This window comes from Cetorhinus maximus, chromosome 7, assembly GCF_964194155.1.
Source record: "Cetorhinus maximus chromosome 7, sCetMax3.hap1.1, whole genome shotgun sequence".
Classification (NCBI taxonomy): Eukaryota; Metazoa; Chordata; class Chondrichthyes; order Lamniformes; family Cetorhinidae; genus Cetorhinus; species Cetorhinus maximus.
Window position 1 is genome coordinate 29,473,127 of NC_135885.1, and position 18,136 is coordinate 29,491,262.

At 41.0% G+C, this 18,136-nt stretch overlaps 1 protein-coding gene across 1 annotated transcript in view; it reads left to right on the top strand.

Moving 5' to 3' along the window:
- Window positions 1–3,096: 3,096 nt before the first annotated feature.
- LOC144682685 (LHFPL tetraspan subfamily member 6 protein) overlaps window positions 3,097–18,136 on the top strand; it is a 175,544-nt gene continuing 160,504 nt past the window's right edge. Inside the window, exons 1-2 of the mRNA XM_078545269.1 lie at window positions 3,097–3,237; window positions 3,795–4,336. Of these exons, the coding sequence (XP_078401395.1) occupies window positions 3,949–4,336 (388 nt within the window). The 5' untranslated portion in view covers window positions 3,097–3,237; window positions 3,795–3,948. The remainder of the gene's footprint in view (window positions 3,238–3,794; window positions 4,337–18,136) is intronic.

The window sequence follows — 18,136 nt, forward strand, 5'->3', positions numbered from 1 at the left end:
GGGCCTAGGACACTAACCTGAGGAACTCCTGCAGTGATGTTCTGGAACTGCGATGATTGACTTCCAACAACCACAACCAACTTCATTTGTGCTAGGTATGACTCCAACAGCAGAGAGTTTCCCCCTGATTCCCATTGACTTCAGTTTTGCTAAGACTCCTTGATGCCACACGCGGTCAAATGCTGCCTTGATGTCCAGGGCAGTCACTCTCACCCCACTTCTGGAGTTCAGCTCGTTTGCCCATGTTTGACCCAAGGCTGTAATGAGGTCAGGAGCTGAGTGGCCCTGGCAGAACCCAAACTGAGTATCAGGGAGCGGATTATTGCTATGCAAGTGCCGCTTGATAGCACTGTTGATGATCACTTCAATCACTTCACTGATGATTGAGGGTAGACTAATGGGGCGGTAATTGGTCAGGTTGGATTTGTCCTGCTTTTTGCGTACAGGACATACCTGGGTAATTTTCCCACAAAGCCGGGTAGATGTCAGTGTTGTAACTGCACTGGAACAGCTTGGCCAGGGCGTGGCAAGTTTCTGGAACACAAGTCTTCAGTACTTTTATAATAAATTAAAGGCAAAATACTGCGGATGCTGGAAATCTGAAACAAAAACAAAAATTGCTGGAAAAACTCAGCAGGTCTGACATCATCTGTGGAGAGAAAGACAGAGTTAACATTTTGGATCCAATACGGACTCAAAATGTTAACTTTGTCTTTCGCTCCACAGATACTGTCAGACCTGCTGAGTTTTTCCAGTATTTTCAGTACTGTTGCTGGAATATTGTCAGGGCCCATAGGCTTTGGAGTATCCAGTGCCTTCAGCCCTTTCTTGATATCACACAGAGTGAATTGAATTGGCTGAAGACTGGCATCTGTGATACTGGGGTCCTCCGGAGGAGGATGAGATGGATCATCCACTTGGCACTTCTGGCTGAAGATTGTTGCAAATGCTTCTATGTTATACAATATCAGCTTGTTGGCTTGCTGTCAAAGCTGGTCTATGTTTAATTTCAGGTGGATTTGGCAACAATGCAGATGCAAATCATTTATAGTTGCAATCACAACTTTAGATGCATTGCACATGCATGAATTTCATGCAAAGTCACCATTGCCAATTTCCCATTTGCTAATGGATCTTCCAAAGATGCCATCCTAAACAGTACAGAGGGTGGGGTACAGTCTGAGACATCTGCAGACTGACCACACAATGGTAGATCTGACCTTCATTCTCTGGCATAAAGGAACACATGAATATTGGGACAGGAATAGATGTTTCAGCCTCTCAAGCTTGCTCTGCCATTCAATTAGATAATGACTGACCTCTACCTCAACTCCATTTGGCCACATTACATTCATATCCCTTGACACACGTACCTAACTAAAATCGAAAACGCTAACTGTCCCACTATCTTCAACCTTTTGGGAGACAGAATTCCTGATTTCTTTTACCCTTTGTGTGAAAATGTGCTTCCTCCTTTCCCTCCTACAGGGTCTAGCTCTAATTTTAAGATTGTTCATTCTTCATTCCTCTACGAGAAGAAACAGTTACTCTGCATCTATTCAATCAAATATTTTTAATGTTTTAAGCACTTCGTTTAGGTCACCCCGCCACCTTTTACACTCAAGAGAATATAAACTGAGTTTCTGCAACCTGTCCTCATAAATTGATCTTTAAGCCCTGGTATTATTCTGGTGAATCAGCACTGCGCTCCCTCCAAGGCCAATTTATCTTTCCTGGGGTGCTAATGATATTTGTCAGAGTTTTCTGTTTTGTTCAACGACAATGACATCCATAAGATTTTCTCTCAAGGGGAGTCTTAATGTCTCTGACTGCACTCTTGCAGTGATAATATCAGTGCTAGCCGGTTGACCTGTTAGGAGAAAGTTTAGCCTGGTGCCTCCTGTTTCTTGTGTTGACCATTTTGCAATCTGACCACGGCTGAGCTGAGCTACCTCTCCATCGGCACAGGCTAGGAATGAACTTTTAACACTGCTGGACTGCAGACTTCTCCACCTAAAATGGAGAAGGTCCATGGCAGAACTTTGCACCAGCATGCAGGGGTCATTACCGAATATGCCTCGCAGTAGAAACAAACAGAGCAGTCAGCAGTGAGGGACAAAAACAGAAAATGATGGAAAAACTCAGCAGGTCTAGCAGCATCGGTGGAGAGAGAAACAGAGTTAACATTTTGAGTCCGTATGACCGTTCTTCAGAGCAGTGAGGGAACCCGTTTACATTAAGGCAATACCAATAATCACAGAATTGTGACGGTGCAGCAGGAGGCCATTTGGCCCATCATGTCTGCACAGGCTCTCCAAATCAGCATCATGACTTCTTCTGCTTTCCACACCCCCTCCTCACACCCTTGCACATTGTTACCACTGAAATAATCATCTAATGCCCTCTTTAATACCTCGATTGAACCTGCCTCCACCACACTTTCAGACAGTGCATTCCAGACCCGAAACACTGGCTGTGTGAACAATCACATCACATCATACTTGCTTCTATTGCAAATCGCTTTAAGTCTGTGCCCTCTCGTTCTCGATCCCTTGGCGAGCGGAGAGCACAAAGTTGGTCCGGAAATAAATGTACGGTCAAGGATTCATTCACTACACAAGTGTGCAAAAATGTATTCACTGTGCAATAAGCGTGTGCAGCCAAATATGCATTCACCACACAATAGACGTACAATGATTCATTCACCTGCACAGCCACAATGGGCCGAATGGCCTCTCTTGCGTGGTAAGCTTTATTACTTCTTACTCCACTGGGATAGCTCCTGAGGGTTGACTGTGTGTGCCAGTGACTTACACACAAAACTGTGAAGAGACTCTGGTGGGCGGATGGTGGGAGGCGGGGTTTTCTCTGGGAGTTTGTGTGTGATTGACGGCACCGGACTGAGCTGACAGGAACATTCATTCCCCCTCTCTCGGTCTAGCTCTCCTTCTCGGAATGTGTGTGGAACATTTCCTGTCAGGATTGCGGGCGAACAGAGCGGTACATTGAGCCACGGGACGAGGATCTACTGAGGGGGGCGCGGGCGGGGGCGCGGGAGTTGGGCACAGTGGCTGCTGCTACAGGCGCCTGCAGAAAGAGCCAGAGTAAAGCGATCCCCGTCTGGATACTCGGATCCCAACAGAGCCAGCCTGTCCTGGAGGGAAGTTCTTCTTAAAATTAAACCTTTTTTCGGATCTCGGGGAGGGGGGGTGAATTTCGAGGATCCGCGCCGAAGATGTAAGTAATGATTTGAAGTGATTCCACTTTAACCACTCTCAGCCACCCAGTTAGGAGTTTCACAAACCAAGTTCTTTAGGGGAAAAAAAATAAACTATTACGGGAAACAATTACAGGCAAACACCTTTCAAGTTTGCATTAACTTTTATCCCTGGTGTGAAATTGAAAACAGTTCAACCGGGATGGTCGTCTTTCCGAAACAATTGTCGAGACGACAGCTTAGGGACGACTCGGTTGTCGAATCATTTATTATTAAGAAGCGGCGTTCCCCATCCTCTTGTTTAAAACTTGTTTAAGGATGCGTGACCCCCGTTCGTTAAACAATTCCCTGCTGTTTAGGGTGGTTGTCAAGCTCGGATTTCAGAGTCAGGAGAGAAAGAGTGTTTCAGACAAGACTTGGAGCCTCCAATGGGTTCTGCAGAAAAGGACTGGGAGATATTCCAATTGCCAATCCATTCTCCAACTGGACAGTCCCGACAGAAGTGCAATTGGGAACTTTTTTTTAAAAAAAAGAACCCAATTTGATCAACTGTTTGTATTTTTCCTATTTCTAACAGGGGTTATCAGAAGGGAGGAAGACAGAATGAGTAAAGGCTTTGCTCTGCTTTGAAGCCCCTCTGCTGAAGTTCAATGGAATAATTATTGGTTCAAAGCAAACCGAAGAGACCGATCTTAAAAGTCTGCCGGAAAATCTGTGGAATTCCTGGGGAGATGTCTTCGAGTCTGACCTGTGCCGGGATGCTGTGGGCTACACTGTCCCTGCTATGCGCTGCCGCCTCCTGCACCGGCTTCTTCATGCCCTACTGGCTGCTGGGCTCCCAGCTCGACAAGCCGGTCAGCTTCGGCGTGTTCCGCCGGTGCACCTACCCGGTGCGCCAGGAGGGCCAGCTGCAGTCGGTGGTCATGGTGGAGCAGTGCGGCAGATACGCCTCTTTCCTGGGCATCCCCAGCCTGGCTTGGAAGATCTGCTCGGTGGTGACCGGGGTGGGATGCGGTCTCCTCCTGCTGGTGGCGCTCACCGCGCTTATGGGCTGCTGTGTTTCCGAGCTCATCTCGAGGACGGTGGGCAGAGTGGCTGGAGGCATTCAGTTCGTGGGAGGTAAGTGCCATCAAGTTAATTTATATTATATCATATATATATATAATACATAACACGGATCTCAATGTGGATGTGCCAATGGTTTCCACCTACTGTTTGAACTGCATCTTTATTAAATGATTTATAATTTAGTTAATTGTAGACTGTCACTTCATAACTTACTGTGAGGATTAATTATTGCGTGAGAATACTCTCAAACATCAGATGCACCTAGAATAAATGCACAGTGAAATCCTCCTTACGTCATATGCGCCCAGGTGATGCTTTACATCTGAGTTGCAATGGCCACAATCATAATATAACACGTGTCGAAAATGCTGGTAACACTGGGCAGGTCGGGCAGCATTCATGGGCAGTGATAGAGTTTCCTCATTTACAGTTATCCCTGCATCCATTGGTATACTTAATTTTATTCCACAACTTCTCTCTGGTAATAGAAGTTTGGCTCCCTGGATTAGTGATGTCTTAAGTGTTACGCTTCACAGAAAAAAATATGTTGGCACCTGCAAGATTTGAGCAGCTAATCTAGGCTGACATTTCAGAGCAGTGCAGGGGGAATGTTACGTTGTTAGAGGTGCTTTCTTTTAGATGAGGCTCTGTTAAGGTGTGCATGAAAGATACATTGTTCCTTTTCCAATAATGAACAGGTGAGTTCTTGTGTCCTGGTTAAAATTTATCTTCAACCAACACCACTAAAACAGGTTATCTTCACAGAATCACAGGATGGTTACAGGAGGCCATTCAACCCATCTTGTCTGTGCTGGCTCTCTAAAGGAGCAATTCACCTAGTGCCACTCCCTTGCCTTCTTCTTGTAGCCCTGCACATTCTTCCTTTTCAGATAATTATCCAATTCCTTCTTGAATGCCTCAATTGGAGCTGCCTCCACCACACTCTCAGGCATTGCATTCTAGATCCTAACCATTTGGTGTGTGAAAATCACATTGCTTCTTTTGCCAATTACCTTAAATTTGTGCTCTCTTGTTCTTGATTCTTCAATCAATGAGAACAGTGTTTTGCTATCTACTCATTCCAGCCCCCTCATGATTTTGAATACACCTATCAAACCTCCTCTCAACCTTCTCTTCTCTGAGGAAAACAATCCCAACTTCTCCAATCTATCTATGTAACTGAAGGTCCTCATCCCTGGAACCATTCTCGTGAATCTTTTCTGCACCCTCTCTAATGCCATCTTATTGATTTTTGATTTTACTGAGTAAATTGGCAGCCTTGTTTGCCTACAACACCGCAAACATTACATTTAAAAAGTAATTCATTTCTTTTGAAGCACTTTGGGATGTCCTAAAAGCATGAAAAACATTTTAACAATGAAATATCTTTTTTCATAATACATTAGGAATAACTTTAATGGAAAAAAAACAGCACCATCTGATAGTTTTTGTCACATTTATTAGGACAAATGGTAACACTGCTGAAAAGCATTATGGGGTGTGAAATAGGATGGTCAAACTGAATAGCAGTTTTACTGAAGTTGGGTTGATGAGAGTTGGTAATGAGTCACTGATGAATAGAGATTGACTAGGTTTGGAAGAACCCAAACCATTTATATTGTCATTATGAAACTGGATGATGCCAGATATAGGAAACGCTCTGATTCCTAAAGGATGGCATAATCAATCAGTTGCATTTTCACTGCATTTGAAAACAGTTTCCGTAATATCTGACTTTCATCAAAACCTAAAAAAACACAGTTGTGCAATCAGTAATAAAATAAAAATAGTTATTCCAAACTGAAAACTCCAATGTTAACACACAAATAGCACAGACTGCACACACCATTATGTCTGGCTGTGGACAGAATTACATAGGTACAGACAGCTTGAGGTCAGTTGAAGCCTATCACTGTGGTTATGTGTAGTAGATTGGAACCTGCATAAACATATGTAAGATCACAGCATGGAATTCTGATGTAGCATTGCCAATTACTCTTATGATGTATGGGTTTTCTCCCAAGTTTATTTGTCAAAGGTTTGGAAAGGTTTAGATGTATATTGACACTACTGTTGGATATCTCTCCAAAATTCCATTGAAGTGTTCAATGAAGGATTTGATATGTATTGCCACATACAGGCTGTCCAGATGTGACAGATCTACGAGTAAGTTATAATCAGCCTCATGAGCATTGACAAGATCATCTTATTGGCCCTGATGTCCGTGACATTTCAAAAATATTTGCCCCCAATTTTCTCACATCCTCTTCCAAAGGTTCTGATGTGCGATAGTTTATAATTCTACAGGTGCTGCTTACGACACCTTAGCCAAGTGGATTATTTTCACATGCGAGGCAGACAGTGAGTTATTCAAGGAATTAGCAGCAAGAACACTGGCTAATTTTTCTGATACCTCACCCAGAGATGCTGAGGTAATTTGTAACATTCCAACCATCACCCCACATGGCCAGTGTGGCTTGCTACCACACTAACTGATATATTTACCTGCTAAACATTTCAGAGATTTGTGCATGGTATAGCTTTAATAAAACAGAGTATTTTTGTAGTTTTTAAAGCTCAACATCATCAGCTTAAGTTGCACTGCAATGTCAGTTTGTCACCATGGTATTTTAAATAAAATCGTATTTCCACTATTAACATATCAAAATGACAAAGTGATATCACAATACAACTTAAACCGATCTTAGACTTCAAAAACTACAAAATACTGTGGAAATACAATGCTATTTCCCTCTGAAAACATCCAAATGTCAATCACTACAGCTTTGACTACAGATGATGAGATAAATAAAGAATCTCAATAATGTTCCTATTTTAACATAAATTAATTATTCTTCCTTTCTGAACACGATGGATGAGATGTGATTTTCATTTTGGAAAAACTCGGTTGATCACACATACTTTGGGCAGCGTAGGCCTGGTTGTGGTTGACTTGCAAGCATTTCTGTTTCATTCATGCTCATTCTCAACATTTGTGCTGGGAGGATTAATGACAATGGATGATGCTTAATTGTTTATGTTGCCATTTCCGCTGCTGCTGCCAAAGTTGGATTCAGCTGGGCAGGCATTTGACCTTTATGCTTAGTTTTGCTTTGGGTTAAATCAGCAACAGACCTTTGTTGTGTGGTTTGAGCAGGCTGGTTTGCAACTGCACCTTTTCATCGCAGGATCATTGTTTCTTCTTCCATTTGCTACACCTTTGAGATTTGAATAATTTAGTACTTGTATTGTACGATCAAAATATCCGAAAAGATGGTCAAACAGGTAGATCACAGAACTAAGAAACAGAAGTGAACTACTTAACACCCCAGTATAATTACATTGATGCAACTGATGTATAAGTGAGGATTAACCTAGGCATCTTGTGGGGGCAGGGGTTATACACTCTAATTCAGGTCTTGGTAAGGATGGACTTTGGAATTCAGTTTGCATAGGATTGCACCAATATGGATCAGAAGTCCTGTTCTATACCAAAAAATTATTCAAATAGGAAAGGAAAGATACAGAGAGGTGGCAATTTAAGCTGAGGTGGGCCGTGGCGTTCAGATAATAGCATGTTAACAGGTTTTGTTAATTTTAAAACTGGACAGTTCCAAAATCATTACAAGTGAGTGATCCTGTGTATGTAGCCAGGCAGTAACAAATTAGAAATTTGATTGTCAATAAATGTGTAAGTAGGTTAATCAACTACCCAGTATTAACCAGATGACTGTTGTATTTTTTCACAATTCAACAAAATATATTAATTTAATTCCTCTATGTTTGTTGCATTTTCACTCTGGTGATCACACAAAAAAGTGAGCACACTGAAAAATACAGGAAAGTAGGTGTAGCAAAAAAAAATGATTTGACAACACTGCATGAGTTAGGAAGAAGATGCAAGTTAGAATGGAATGAAATGGCTTTTTATAACTGTGTCAAACTATACTGTTTAGGCTGAAGCTACACTAAATATTTTTTGTATATAGTGTTGGGATGTGAAGTCATGAATTGATGCTAATCTTTTCAATAATTTGATTTGTAATGACGGCTATACATTGTGTTAATAGACCACACATCTCATTAATGTGCTGCTGGTGATCCCACTGGATTCATTTAAAGCAGGTTCTTTTTATAAAAACATCCACTTACAAAGTGTATTGTGCATACAGTACTTATTCGTGTGACAAGTTTGCAAATCTTGCGACTTTGCAGCAGGAATTCAGGAACTGGTGCAAAGCCATTGACTGTGATTGGACTTCAGAGTTAAAAACTCCCACTGCTTGACCTCAGAGTTATTTGGAGCTTTAAAGCAAGAGATTTGCACCAGGCCTGATCTGAATTTCCTGCTGACTTTAGTTGGAAATCAAAACGCCTTGAATGCATTGCACAGGGAATTTAATACATTGCAGCCCATGAATTGACTCAGGCAGTCTTCTATATAAGGCCAGTGGGGAATATCATGTTCAGTTTGTGCCACAGTGCAGGGCTGAAAGTATAAATTGGATTTAAGTCTAACAGACAGTACAATGGGATGATACAGCAGCCTGTGAGTTACTCTTATATATTTATAGCCAATGTTGGAGACAGTTCAAGATTGTAGCCTTGAGGCATTCGCCCCAATAGAAGGGAGCTGAGGGACTATGCTATAACATATGTTAATGATTTATAAATGACTGCCATATGTCTAGTTCAGTTTTTCTGTGTGTTGATTCCATATCAATTATTAGAAAAAAACATTCACTTTATCTGCAGGTTTTTATAGAGTGGAAGGTGCAGCAATGATGGTGACAATACTGATTTAACAGAGATGTGCTGATTTGAGACCTGAATCTTGCACCAACAGCTGTGCCTCTCCATTGATTTGGAGTGAGCTGAGAATTTCTAATTTCAAAACTGTGTTTCCGTCACAAGATCACATTCAGTTTTGAACAAAGTTTTTTGACTTGATGCATTTTTGAATGCCTTCTGCCCTAGTCCACTTCCTGTGCCAAGCAACATTAAACATGGCTGAGTTATGATTTGTGGCAAAGGACGACAGGATATCTTCATTAGACAATTTACACCAATTCAGTATAGAAGCCTGAATTCAGAGGTCAGTAATGGGGGATTTTACATCATTTATATTAGCAACTTGAATTGATGGCTGTAGTGCAAACTCAGAAGTTTTGCTTAGTTGTGTAGCAAGTCATTACGTCTGCTTCTTTGCATGATTAACTTATCCCCTTGTTATTTCCTCTGAGTATGTATATATGCATTAATCAATTATTAGTGTAATAAACACTGCCCTTTGAATTGTCCTTACACTACAGCCTTCTCTCCTGTTCAAACCAGGAGCAATTAAAGTTACCAACATCAGAATACACTACCTTATGAAATAAAACCCAGAATGAAGGTTAACAGAGAAAAAAAACTTTGTTATCTCATTGTTTTGTTCTATTTCTTACATTTCTTCAATATAGTTCAAAAATAGGAATGTAAATGGGCTAAGGGATTTCTATGTGACCCTGGTTTCCCAATGGCTTTTTCAGTGGAGATCACTTACTTTTAATGAAATTAAAACCTCCATTTTCAATGTTGCATAATTATGGAAAGCCAGCGTATGCGTGTGTGTGCATGCACACTTATCTATCTGGCTTTCATGCAGATAGATGCATGAAAATGTATGCCCATCCATATTTATGTCATGATTATTTGCCAGCTTAATATTTACCAAAATTCTGTGATGTTGTAACTATAATGCCCACCCTAATGAAACTATGCAAACTGGTGGCAAACTCCATTTAGATACTGGTTACTGAAGCACATCTAATTTATTTCAGCGAATCTGTGCACTGGAATGTTTGGAAGCATTGATATGGAGGGGATAGGTCAGATTGAGTATGAAGGAAGGGGTTACTTGCTTGAACTGGGTCATGAAGGTCATTAATCAGCAGGGATTTCACAGCAGAAACAGGCTGCTGAGCGTCATACTGTGCATATTTCAGTTCTGATCTGTTGTATGAAAGTTTGAGCTGTGTTGGCAGTCAAAGCGTATGTCCTTGACTTCATTTTGCTATTGCCTTTCCACAAAATGATGTCCAGTCAACTTAATGGCTCCCTCCATGGCATCTCCTTCATTTTAACTCAAGTTGGCAGACCGTGATCTAAGCGCTTGGCAGGGGTCATTAGATTTGATTGGAGTTAGCTCTTGGCTCTTTATGGTTTAATGGTATTTCAGTCTTTGTGACTCAGATATTTGTACTCCTTCAGGCAATCTCATTTTGTGAACTAGTTAAGCAGAAATGAAAGTATATGTTAAATGTTTAGGAGGTAGTCTCTAAAATCACAACTTCATCCACATAGATTTACTTTTGCTTTCTATAACAAACATTCTTTTTAGATATTTTGGGCATTCCAGATAATTTTTGCTTTTTCTTCAAGGCCACTTTCTCTGACAGGTATCTCTGTACTCACTAGTAATCTACTGTTTGGTGATTCCATGGTGTCAGCCTTAGCTCAGTGATAGGGCAGTCTTGCCTCTAAAGCCAGGGTTGTGGGTTCATGCTGTACTGCAGAGGCTTGACACAAAGTCTAGGCTGACAATTCAGTGCAGCACTAAGGGATTGCTGCACTTTTGGAGATGCTACCTTTCAGATATGCTAACTGGAGGCCCTGCCTTCCTTCTTATGTGGATACAAAATATTCCATGGTTTTAAGGAGGAGCAACAAAGCTCTGCCAGTATTTTGGGTGATCTTTATCTCAGAACCAACACCACTAAAAAAGATTACCTTGTCTTTTATCTAATTGCTTTTTATGGGACCATGTTGTATGCAGGTTGGTTCACATACTTCCCTACATTACAGCAGCGACTACATTTCAAGGATGTGAAAGCTCTTAGATAAATCCATGTTCTTTCTTATGGATGCTGCGCACTTCCTGATGCATTGACCAACGGGCTGTTATTCGTACTTGAACATCAACAGGCTAGTCACCAAGGGGACACCAGTGCCAACCTTAATCCTGCCCTCATCTGTCTTCCGCCACAAGTATATACTTACATTAGGAACTGTTGTACATGAATCAGAGCAGGGTGATTTTTTCCTTAAGACTTCCTTAACAGAAATTAGCTATCTCAGCACAGGTTGGTGATTGAACCGGGGATTTTCTGTATGACTCTGCTACTCACTGTATAAATCTGCCTCATTAATTAGAGAAGCAGCTAGATAAATTTCAATTAACTTTTTGTCCAATAAGTTATGCATGGAATCTCAGAACAAGGGAGGAAAGGCCAAAGGGAGAACCAAATAATATAATTAACATAAACTTAACACCAACTTGCATTTATATAGCACTTTTAACATAGTAAAATGTCCTCAGGTGCTTCATTGGAATATTATCAAACCCAGCCACATAAGGGCACATTAGGACAGGTTATTGTATATTTCAAAACTGCTAGTGAAAATAAATGGCTGAATTATCAGCAGTACTTGAAATAGGCCATCTCTTTATTCTATTGGTTGTGACATTGAGAAATTGAAAGGCATGGAAAAAGTAAGTTATAGATTTGGATATGAAGAAGGAGCATGGAGGGAGGATCAATAAACATGTAATAATTTAAAGCCCATATATATTTGATCATATGCACTGAGGGTTCTCAGAAGGAAGCTTCAGGCAGTCAGAGGAAAGCTCGGCTTTGAGCTTGTTCCTTGCCATCCTGGTACAATTGTCTTTATGTTTCACGACCACTCATCAGGATCACTTCTGTAAGATATCTGCTTGTCACAGATGACAGATGAGGTACTTTGAATGCAAAGTATTGCAAGTGGGGTAGAAAAGAACAATTAATAGAGAGGCATTGTAAATGTCATAAACAAAACAAGTAACATGCAAGAGCATGTAACAAATAAAAACATCATGGTGCATCAATGAGCAGGGATCACTATGATAACACATTGCAACTAACAAGTGGGACCCATATATGTTATTATATTACAATTTTATTTGAGTATCAAAAGTGTTAAAATAAACTTCAGAAATAAGAAGTTCTGAATCACAAGAATTTTAATTTCACAATTTTTGGTAACATTGAAATTATTGGTTCGCAACATAGAGAACAACCAATACTTAATTGGAGTAAGTCTACAGTCTACAATGAATTTGCCTGCAATAAGTCAGTTTGTATTATCTTGTTCTGACGTTTTAAAACATTTTTGTTCAATTTAGCCTTTGTCTCAGAACGAACTGGGTTATTGTATAATGTTGCTACGGCTTTTGACTCAGCCTCATTGTGAACCCATCTCCTTTCATCGCGCTTCAAAGGATTTACAGATTACAATGCTTCTGTTTTCTTTTAATCTTCTGAATATGTAAAGGAGGGTTTAAAAATCAAACTCAATCTGTAAGAAGTCTGAATGCTTTTGTTTCTAGAAAACGGATTTAAAAAGTGCTATATGATTCTGTACTTCGCATATTCTGGTTTAAAGAGGGCATCTTATAAAATTGTTTTAGGTGGTAATAGGACTGGCTTTACTATTGAACTTACATTCTCATTTAAAAGTGCCAGCCTAGAAATTATCGCTTGCTATATTGGTGCATGATGCATAACATATTTGGATGACATTCCTTTGTTCACTGCTTTAATGGAAGGCACTAGCCCATTTAAAATAAGTGGGCCAACATTTCATTTAAACATTGGAAAAAGGATTGTCATATAAACATATTGAATGTTTTTAATGCAAATACCACAAAAACAGTCATTCTAGGCATTAAAGTTGTAAAAAAAAATGCAATTACAGTATTACTTGCCAGGGGCAACTATTTTGAATGTAGAAAGAGACTGAATACAGACTGCAGCTGTGCTTTCTAATACAATTTCTCACATAGCACATGGCACAGTGACAGATGCGATACTCACATTATCAAGTCTGTCACCGCAGCTGACCTAGAGGGATCTGGAACTAAGCAGCGAGTGAACTATTTAAAGTATCATCTGAATGGATTAAGGAACAGCATTAAGTCAGTTCACAAAAATATACAAAAAAATGAACAGTACTTCCTTAAAGTATTTACAATAGTTCAAAGTATGTTAACTTTGTAGTGAGTCTGACTTAAAATATTTGCTTTGCCCTCCCACTGGCCTTATGCAGGAGCGTCTGACCTTTTGGAGCAGTGAGTTGTATCACTGTGGCTTAACTTTTGATTGAACCGTGTCTGATTAAATCGCTTTTGACTCAGACAGAATCATACCTAAACTCTACCTTTAAATCTCAGTCCATTTTATAGAACCATTGGACCACGCTATTTAAATCTCCTTTTATATTTATCTGTTTGCTTCTTTCTCCTTGCCTTCACTTTTACTTCTTTTCTTTCTTCTCTTATACCTCTAGCTGGCTGTAAACTTCTCCTAAATTTCCTTCTTTCCACTTGTCTTTCTCTGTCCTTTGCTTTTGTCGGTGCTTTTCTGCCTGTCTCTGTCTCCTGACCTTTAGTCTTTCTGTTTTCCTAGTTCACTTCTGTCCCTCTTCTTCAGTTCTGTCGTTCCCTTCCCATCTGCTCTTTTACTTTTCTCCTTTTTCACTTTTGTTTAATTCTTACCTTCCTCCTGTTAGTGATTGCAACATTGGGACACGAGTAAGAGCAAAAACATTAGGATTTGTGTGAGTGGGTTCTTGCACACATGTGGGCATTCAGTGAAGATAGATTTCGCCTCAGCTATGATGGCTTAACTGTCATCATAGAATGGTGACTGAGGAAAGGTACCAGAGGATCACTGGCACTCCTGGAACTGTAACGCACAAAACGTTAGCAGCTTCAGGAGAGGAGGAAGAGAAAAAAAAGTCACAAGAAATGTTCTTTGAGAGTAGCTAATGACATTTAACATTCAGAGAGTAATAAAATTTTAAAGTACCTAGAAAGTTTTCCATTATGCAGAAGGTTATCACATTTTATATATTTGATTCGTATTGCCCTGCAGTACTCAGAGGGTTAAATATTTTTTGTTAAAGGGCCCATGCTGTTTTGCAGTACCCAGGGTTGATTGGATTTTTCAAGGATCCACACTGCTGTTCAGTTCTTGTCCTGAATGGTGTGTATTGTCATAGACTATTCCATTGGTTTAAGGACCTATGTTGTTATGTATTAACCCAATGGTTAATTGGATGTTATGTGCCTTTGCTAAGGAATCTTGAAAGGAAAAGTATTTTTGACCAAATGAAGGATAAATCTAATAATGGCAGTTGAATAATACCTGAGATTGTTCAATTTTTGTTCTGAAAATTGTAGTAGATTTAAAGGGCATAATTTAATGTAGGCGATGGGGGTCTCGGCCACCAGCTGCCATCAATCTTGCCTCCAGAGTGGGCATTAAATTCCAGCCAAAGACTCAACTGCATGTTGGGTCCCCTTGACTAGGCAACACAATGTTTGCCTGAAAGACAATACAGATCCCTTAATGTTAAGCATTCACAAAGTTTATGACACTACATTAAAAAGCTGGTAAGACAGTTTAATCACTGTTTGTGGTTGTACAACAGACATAACATAACACTTGTTGTTGAAATGGAAAATCATTTCAATGTTTTACAACAAGTGATACATAAATAGAATTGTGCAGTCACTTTAGTCCTTTGATGCATTTCTGAATAATAGGCCACAGATAAAAATAAGAACAATTTCTAGATGGTAACTGGACGAGTTTTTGTCAGTTTGAAGTTTGTGTGTGATCTCGTCAATAATTAACCATTTACCTCCCAACATACAGCAGTTTGTTTTTTTTAACATTGACACCTTAATCTTACTTGGTCAATGCTGTCTTATTGCTGTTGCTTCTAGGTTGCTTTTGGGATATTAGAGTTTTATATAGCCTGTAAATTCTATGTGACCCAATTGGTCTGTGCTGGTGTTTAAGCTCCGCACAAGCCTCTTATCCTCCTACTTCATCCAACCCTCTAAGCATATCTTTCTGTTCCTTTCTATCTCATGTACTCATCAAGTGCACCTTTACGTGCACCTGGGCTATCCCACAAGTTTCACATTCTAACTGCTCTCACAGGTTTAAAAAAAAGTTTCCCTTGAATTCCTTAGTTACCATTACATTCTATAGGTGGACCAGCATGAAGAAGCAAGGTTTCCATGTCTGACCTATCAAAATCCAAACTTCCCACCTCCCCACTCACCTCCCCCAGTGGAGGCTGAGCATTCTCAAGCTTTCCTCTGTTTGCGTTTAGAGAGGGTTCTAGTATATTCCTTTCAAGCAATAACATTTCATTTGGCACCAAGCCAATCCAAGGGGAAGATGGTGTCATAGTCAAAATGTCACTGGACTACTATTGCAGAAGCCTGGGCTAATGCCCTGGGGACGCTGCCATGACAGTTGGTGGAATTTAAATTCAATTAATTAATAAAAATCTGGAATTGAAAGCTAGTCTCAGTAATGGAGCTATAAAATGATCATTGATTGTCATGAAAACCCATCTGGTTCACTAATGTGCTTTAGGGAAGGAATCTGCTGTCCTTACCTGGTCTGGCCTACATGTGACTCCAGACCCACAGCACTGCCCTCTGAATTGGCCTAGCAAGCCACTCAGTTGTATCAAACTACTACAGAAATGTCAAAAAGGAATAAAACCGGATCAATCACTTGGCATCTCCTTAGGCACCAGAAGCAACAATGGCACACCCAGCCATGTCGACCATGCGAAGTCCAACTTACTAACATCTTGGAGCTTGTGCCAAAATTGGGAGAACTGTCCCACAGACTAGTTAAATAATAGCCTGACATAGTCAGACTCACCAAAGCATACAACCTTATAACCAATGTCCCAGACACCACCATCACCATCCTTGAGTATGTCCTGTCTTACCAGCAGGACCGATCTAGCAGAGGTGGCAGCATAGTGGTACACAGTTGCGAGGGAGTTACCCTAGGAATTCTCAACGTTGACTCAGACCTCATGAAGTCTCATTGCATCATGTCAAACACAGGCAAGGACACCTCTTTCTGCCATCCTTCAGCTGATGAATAAGTGCTCCTGCATGTTGAATAGCATTTGGAGAAAGCACTGAGGGTGGCAAGGGCACAGAATGTACTCTGGGTTGGGACTGCAATGTCCATCATTAAGAATGGCTCAGTAGCACCACTACTGATTGAGCTGGTCAAGTCCTGAAGAACATATCTCCCAGACTGGGTCTAAGACAGGTAGTGTGGGAACCAACAAGGGGGAAAAGCCTATTAGACCTGGTCCTTACTAATCTACTTGTCATAGATGTATCTGTCCATGACAAAATAGGTAGGAGTGACCATTGCACAGTCCTTGTGAAGATGAAGTCCCATCTTCACACTGAGCATACCCTTCATCGTGTTGTGTGGCATTACCACTGTGCTAAATAGGATAAATTCGGAACAGATCGAGCAGCTCAAAACTGGGCATCCATGAGATGCTCTGGGCCATCAGCAGCAACATAATTGTATTCAACCATAATCTGTAACCTTATGGCCTGGCATATCCCACATAGCAAAGGCTATGGGCCCTGACAACATTCAAGGAATAGTACTGAATGCTTGTGCTCCAGAACTAGCCATGCCCTAACCAAGTTGTTCCAGTACAGCTACAACACTGGCATCTACCTGAAAATGTGGAAAATTGCCCAGGTATGTCCTGTCCACAAAAAACTGAACGAATCTAACCCGGCCAGTTACCACCCAATCAGCCTCCTCTCAATCATCAGCAAAGTGATAGAAGGGGTCGTTGACAGTGTTAACAAGCAGCACTTACTCAGCAATATTCTGCTCACTGACATTCAGTTTGGGTACCACCAGAGCCACTCAGCTCTGGACCTCATTTCAGGCTTGGTCCAAACATGAACAAAAGAGCTGAACTCAAGGTGAGTGAAGAGTGACTGCATTTGACATCTAGGCAGCATTTAACCCAGTGTGGCATCAAGGAATTGTGGCAAAATTGAAATCAATGGGAATCAGGGAGAAAACTCGCCACTGATTGGAGTCATAGCTAGCACAAAGGAAGATGGTTGTGTTTATCTGAGGCCAATCATCTCAGTCCCAGGACATCGCTGCAGGAGTTCCTTAGGGTAGTGTCCTAGACCCAATCAACTTCAGCTGCCTCATCAGTCACCTTCCCTCCATCATTAGGTCAAAAGTGGGGATGCTTGCTTACAATTTCACAATGTTCAGTACCATTCACAGCTCCTTCAGCTATGTTTCTGTCTATGTCCAGTCCTTGTCCATATGCAGCAATACCTGAACAGCATTCAGGGTTGGGCTGATAGGTGACAAGTAACATTTGTGCCACACAAGCACCAGACAATGGCTATTTCCAATAAGAGAGAATCTAACCATCACTCCTTGACATTGAATGGCATCACCATCATTAAATTTCCCACTATCAACATCCTGGGGATTACCATTGACCAGAAACTGAACCGGACCAGCCATATAAACGTTGTGGCTATAAGAGTAGGTCAGAGGCTGGCAATTCTGTGATGAGTAACTCACCTCCTAACTCCCCAAAGCCTGTCCATGATCCACAAGGCACAAGTCAGGAGTGTGATGGAATAGTCTCCACTTGCATGAATGAGTGTAGCTCCAACAACACTGAAGAAGCTCGATACCATTCAGGACAAAGAACCCACATGATTGATGTACCATCCACCAACCTAAACATTCACTCCCTCCATCAAAGACACATAGTGGCAGCAGTGTGTACTATCTAAAAGATGCGCTGAAGTAACTCGCCATGCCTCCTTCGAAAGCACGTTCCAAACATGCAACCTCTACTTCCTAAAAGGACAGATGCGTGGGAACACCCCGACCTGCAGGAACCAATCCAAGCTACACAGCACCCTGACTTGGA